At 54.1% G+C, this 6,597-nt stretch overlaps 1 protein-coding gene across 1 annotated transcript; it reads right to left on the reverse strand.

The window, feature by feature from the left end:
- Nucleotides 1–3: 3 nt before the first annotated feature.
- MEX3A (mex-3 RNA binding family member A) lies at nt 4–488 on the reverse strand (the record flags this gene model as incomplete). The annotated part of the gene is made up of 1 exon (XM_010146809.1): nt 4–488. A coding segment is annotated over one exon (485 nt), but the record flags the coding sequence as incomplete, so codon positions are not given.
- Nucleotides 489–6,597: the final 6,109 nt, after the last annotated feature.

The following is a 6,597-nucleotide window of genomic DNA, read 5'->3' on the forward strand; positions in this document are numbered from 1 at the left end:
CTCCATGCCGGAGTCCGGGCTGCTGGAGAGGAAGTCATTCTCGTTGTTGTACTCCAGGATCTTGCCTGTCCTCACCGCGATGTGGGTCTCGATCTCCTCCCGGGCGCGCTCAACATTGCCCGGCGCACCGGTGATTTCAAAGACGGGGTCCCGGTCCCGGCTGGGCGTGATGATGTAGGTGTTGGTCTGCTGCTGAATCCGCTTGATGGTGGCTCCTTTGGGGCCCACCACCAAGCCCACCACGCGGTAGGGCACGCGCACCCGGATGGTGACTTGCCCCGGCAAGGTGGGAGCACTGCCAAAAGTGGTGCCAGCCTTGTTGCGGGAGGCCCTGATCATGGAGAAGTGCTCGGCAGCGGAGATGATCTCCCGCCGGGCCATGGCCACGTCCTCCCGCCGTCCCGTCACCATGAAGACCGGCTCCTCGCCTCTCACTGGCGTCTTGATGTAGGTGTTGGTCTTTGCCCGCAGGGCTTTGATCTTGCAGCCTTGGGGAAGAGAGAAAACAAGGCAGGGAGGTTAGAGAGGCTGTCCCACCGCCCGCGCCTCTCCTCAGCAAACCAGGCCAAGCCGCCATGTTTTCAGCAGGCCCTGCGCCACACAGCAGCCACTGCCTGGGGGCCTAAAATGAGGGAACGTCCCTTTGCCCCCTAACCCTGACAGGAGGAATGCCAGAGGAAGGATTCCCCTTCATCGCCCCAGTGAGCTCTTCCCTCTGGAACTCCCCGTGCCCTCATCCTCAGGTGGGTGTCGCTATTTTGTGATGCCTCCCATCACGCGATCCCCCTCAGCTGCCTGCCTTGAGAAACTGGCCATTCCTCAGCAATCACCCCTCAGAGACCTCCCTTTCACACACCCACAAGCACCGGGGCATCGGGAGGGATTCAAGCCTTCCCCACGGGCCAGCGGTCCCTGTGAGAATGGCTGTCCCTGCTAAGGCCCAGGCCCCGCCATGTTGCCCCTCAGAGAAGATGGCCGCCCTGGCTCCTCTCTCACCAGGGCCCATGAGAGAGGCTGGAGATGGCAGGAGAAAGCAAGGGGATGCCAAGTCCACAACCAGGCGTGGCTGATGCGCAGCCTCTTCACCACCCCACACCAGCTCAGGGGGAGCACAAGGGGACAGACATCTGCCATAACTCAAGAGAGCAGAGCCCTCCATGGGGATGTCTACTGTGGAACTTTTGGGGTGAATATACTGTGATCTGGGTCACTTCTGGGGGCGAAGTAGCAGAGATGCAGCCATTTGGGCTCCCCACCTCAGACACGGTGGGACCCAAAAAGTCGGCACTGCTAGAAGCCTGGGGGGTAGCAAGATACCAGCGTTTGCTTTGTGGTCAAAACAGCAAGAAACGGGGCTGGGCTGTGTGCCCACCAGTAGCTGCAGCGAAGGCACGGCCTTGGCTGACTCTCCAGCTGGTGCATCAAACGCTGATGGCCGCAGACCCCACCACAGCGGTCCAGGCACTCGGACCCTCTCCGGAGGTCACTTGCCATGCCGGTGCTTTTGTGTATCAGTATCCACCTCCCTGGAGCCCACTAAGCCCATTCCCCCTGCTCCTTCCAGCTCAGAAAACATCTTTCGGCTTTTCCAAAAAAGGCAAGAGACTTTTCAGTGTACTTTGGCTTCCAAATAATTTTTTAGAGGGGTTTAGAGCCAGCTGTGTGCCTCCAGGTTCCTAGATGACACTAGGATGCCATCAAGCAACTAAATATTTTTACGGATGTGGCACAGTTTTCTGAAGTACATCTGGAAACCCTCCCTGCTGCCGTCCCTCTGTCCTCGCTCTCCAAAAGCCTCACCCGGTGCCTGGAGGCATTTTCAAACCCCGGCACCAAGTTCCCATGCAGACTGCGGTGTCCTCTGTGGGGAGGTTTGCTCGAAGCCCAGGTTTCAGAACATGATTCTCCAGGGCCGGTGGAGAGGTGATGCATTTCTGCTAGCGCAGATGCAGTAAGGCGAGCATTTTGCCCTGGTTTCCCAAGGATTCAGGTGTCTGACTCGGAGCTCATGAAACAAGAGGATGAAGATATGACACTGAAACCTCTGTGAGGTTCCCCCACCCCATCTTCTCTCTCCAAAAAGGCGCCCATCTCTTGTCCTCTGACCTCTGACCATCTGACACCAGCAAGTTTTCCTCGACATACTACACTGACATCATACTTTAACACAAGATGACCTGCAAACGATGCTTCTGCAACCAAGAAATTAAGGTTCCTCAGCTCGTGGGCTGGAACATTAGTATTTATACAGATCCTACTAAATAACATCATCTCTCCCAGCGGGGAGTTCAGGGCTGCCACTCACTTAGTGCTGCCACTTATCTGCAGCTCAAGAGACAGACTTGTGACATCGGGGTACTTACAGGAACGTAACGATCCCACCACCACGTATCATCAGCACGAATCGAACCCCGCACCTTTTGTGATAGAAACGGAGCCTCGTGCCACTACGGCTGACAAGAACAATTCCCCGCGCTCGCAGCGGTGGCAGGCGCCGTGCACGCTACAACCCACAGCCACAGCTGCACAAAGCATGCTCAGCCCGGCAGCGCACGTTCGCAGCTCGCACGGGCACCGGGGTGCAGCCTCGCCGAGCAGCAGGAGACCGCGCGCACACGAAACCTCCCGGCAGAGCTTTGGAACCCCACCGCCTGTCAGAGGGTCTTGGCATTGGCGTAGGACACGTGCCGGTAAATCCTGACTTCGCTGTCGACTCCCCGCGCGGCTTTTAAGTCCGCAAAGCTACTTCAGCTCCCCGAGCCCCAGTGCCCCAGGTGTGGAACGGGAGGAATAGCTGTACTGGGCGCCGGTACGGCGAAACTTCCTGCGATGCTCAGCATCGCGGTGTTGCTGGGTTAAACCCATCTCTAAACCACCGATTTCACGTTCCTGGGGAATGGGAATGCTGGAGCTGACCCAGAGAAGGAGCTGCGCAAATCCCCCAAATACAAACCAAATTCCCCCCCGGCCAAGCCCGACGTAGCTCACGTTAGTCCCCACCGAGTTTGCACCCTGGAGTTCACTTGCAAAGCTTTGTTCAGTAAAGTTTCTCACTGGTTGGTGTGACCCAGCGGTCACCTGCAGTGTTGTATTTCTAGTGCTTAGGAAACTCCAAGAACAGGACTTCCCGGTGACAGGCACGACACAACCGTTGGATAAAACCACGGGATAAAGCTTCACCCCAAGGAGCCCGTGAAGGGCGGGATAAAACAGAAAGGGTTCACCTACGCCCTCCCGCAGCCCAGGGCAGGGTCGGCTCTCCCTGGCCCATCCCTGGCAGACATTTCCCTGCTCTGCTCCTATGCTGCTCGCTCCAAAGATGGAGATTCCATCTTAGGAAGATTAACCGAGATGCCACCATTTCCCCAGGGGTATCACCGGAGCGTCGCGTGGAAAGAAAGGGGGTGTTAGCAGCGAGCATCCACGCTGATCCGTGTGTCGCCCCACATGGAAGCAGCGTTTGCCAAATTCCTTAGTGACCCCCGTTCTGCCTCCCGGGAGCGCGAGGCTTGCTCCCGTTTCCAAAAGGACCACAGGTAGGCGTTCCTCAGGGCTGGACTCGGGCTCCGCGTTTTTCTAAGCCACCACGGGACAATGACTGCATGTGGGGGAGAGGGATCTGAGCCCAGCACGACGGGAAACAATCAAGGAGGTGACAGGGAGGGTCAGGCAAGCAGAGCAGTGACAAAGGACAGGGGCTCCATGCTGGGGACAGATGGAAGGAAGCGGTGGCAAGGAATACACATGAATGAGGGCAAACGTAAGCGAGTTACGCGAGCTGGAGAGGGTGGGAGGGAGTTAGGGGTGGAGGAAAGGCGATGGAAATTGAGAGAGAGGCACGTTGTGATCCCTCGGAGGCAGGAGGGGAGATAGGGGTGTGGAGGCAAAGGAGAGACACCCCAAAACGGCAAAAGGGAGATGGGCAAGGAGAGAGCGTGGCGAGAGGGGGAGGGAGGATCTAGAAACGGACAAAAGGACGCATGGTGCAGTCGATGGTGTGAGAAGCAGGGGGAGGAGGAGGGAGGGTCTCCGTGCAGGCCTGCAGACAGGAAAGCCAGCTTTGCCGAGACAGACAGATGGGGGATCCTGTGCTTAAAAACTGGAGAAAATAACCCCGCAGGAAATTAGACCAACTCCATCAAGACCAGCAGCCCAGCAGGTTCAGTGGCCCAGATCCCTCGCAGCTCTAAATTGGTGCAAAGAGGCCAAGCCACCAGCAGTATAAACCCAGGTAACTCCACCAACTTCCCCGAGAGCTGCGCTGATTTACACCAGCTACAATCAGGCTGGGCTCGAGTCTGCTTTACACACTTCGTGCCAAGGCTCCCAGCCCATCTCAGCCCCAGCCCTGACCTCGCTTCGCACAGCTGAACAGGGGCTGAGCCGCCCTGGGCATCGCTCCGCTCCTGACAGCGCAGCCAGGTCAGGATGTGGCCCGTTATACCCTGGCCAGGTGGGCAGCACGGGCCTATCTGCTTTTTTCAAATGAGATTTGGCCTGTATGCGTTACTTTTTATTTCTTTTAATGAAAGGTTTTCTTCGTGTGTAACTGAAATTTGGAAACAACATGCAACACACGGCTTTACCTGGTGGATTATTAAAAAGGGAAAGAACTGCCTAGTAGCTGGTGTTAAAAATGTAAAACTAAGGAGAAAAGGACCTATACAAACTATAATAATATATAACTTTGCCGTAGTGTTCTACTCTTTAAGGCAACGTGCAGACATCAGCTAATTGATCCCTGGCAGACTCCTGCCAGTTAGATTTTTATGTTAGAGAGAGAATTACGCCCTTTCTTCTTGTGTTTCCACCACCTCGCTTCTATTATTCTGTTTTTTTGCCAATAACACAGATCCCAAAGCATTTTGCAAAAGGAGGCTTGTATGATTATTCCCTCCCCCCACCCCTTTTTCTTTTTAAACTTCAGTTAACTGATTGCCAATTGACTCCAAGTAAATGTGTTTGCAAATTACCCCAGTAAGCCACAACTGTTAACATCCAGGAACAAACCCTTGAGGACTGCGGAGCCTCCGGCACCCAGACCAGTTATCCAAGCAGAATTAATGCGGAGAGCAGCTAGCTCTGGGTAATAAATAAATAAATAAATGGAGTCTAGACATTGCCAAACTGGGGAGGGATGGTGGGGAGGGGGATCATGGGGGAGATTTGGATGCACAGCCACACTCTCCTCTCTGCTTACCCCTGCATCGGGGGTAAACAAATCCATCAAAACGAGCAGAAGAGGTATCAAGAGCTTGGTCCACGTGTCCGCAGCTACGGAAGTTGCTCAGGAGGGCAACAAGGGTGTAGGATGCCCCCGATCCGACCACCGCTTCCTTAGCGCGGACCCATCCCAAACCTCTTCTCACTCAGAGCGGCGTAAAACCGAGGTGCGTCCATGGGACCTCGCTGCGGTTTGCACCGAGGCTCCGTGCGCCGCTCGGGCAGCGGGAAAAGGCTGGAGCGGCGCATGGGATGGATGCGTGCTGGATGTGCCCACTGCACCACGTGCGGTGTGAACGCCAGCAGAAGGACAGCGCGATTGCGCCCACGGAGCAGTTCCATCGGGTATTTTACTTCATCAGAGTTAAACCCAGTGACGACCTTCTCCTTACAGCTGCCACAGGCCCCATCCTGCGCAGGTACACGCCGCTACCGATGCGGTCCAGAGGGTCTTGCCTGGCACAAACTGGCACACCTCCAGCACGGGCCAGTCTATGCCCAGAAGCGTGGGCTTCACCCAAAAGCCCAGTGGGTGCTGTACCAGCTTCCGGCAAACAGCTGAAGAGCCAGCCCCAGGGTGGGGTTTTTTGTTTGGTTGGGTTTTTTTGTGGTTTTTCCTTTTTTTAAACACACCACACAAATCATCCCAGGTTCTTACATTTCTTATTTTCATCAGACAGAAAATCAGCTCTACAGACAAAAGGTTTTTAGCCCTCTTCTCATTTCTATTACGGCACCTTTACACAGCACTGGTATAAATTACACCTGTAAATACCCCTCTTAAGACATTCTGACATTGCTGGTGCGGTATAAGAGAGCCTAAGGGCAAATTAGGACTTGGTCTTTTCTCTGTTATAAAATTAAAGAGGACCATAAAATAAACAACCCTCAAATATCTCTGGTAAGGTGGGGCACTCTTTTCCCATTTAAGATGAAAGCTGTGTTAAAAGACAGGCACACAAAGAACATCACAAATAAACCCTCCTGAATATCTGTGGGGTAAGATTTTGCTGCATTGAAAATCTGATGAAAGTGGTGTCAAAAAACACAAACGCACACAAAAGGACCACAAACAAACAACTAAATCCCTTTGCATTGAGGTTTTATTGTACTGATGAGGCAAGTTGTGTTTACAAGAAGGGGGAAAAAAAAAACCCAACACACCACCACCCCAGGAAAATAAGCAACCACCTCATTTCAGCGCGGTGATTTTGAGCTTTTTCATGCAGCCATGAAAGTTGTTTATTAAAATAAAAGGGCAAAAGAAGAAAAGAAGAAAAAGCAACGCGACCCAAAAAGCAACAACCCAGACGCCACAGACAATCACCGCCTTGTGCGGTGGAGGAAAGTTGGGAAGTCGGGCTGGAAGCCCCC

Source organism: Eurypyga helias, unplaced genomic scaffold, assembly GCF_000690775.1.
Source record: "Eurypyga helias isolate BGI_N326 unplaced genomic scaffold, ASM69077v1 scaffold22052, whole genome shotgun sequence".
Taxonomy (NCBI): Eukaryota; Metazoa; Chordata; class Aves; order Eurypygiformes; family Eurypygidae; genus Eurypyga; species Eurypyga helias.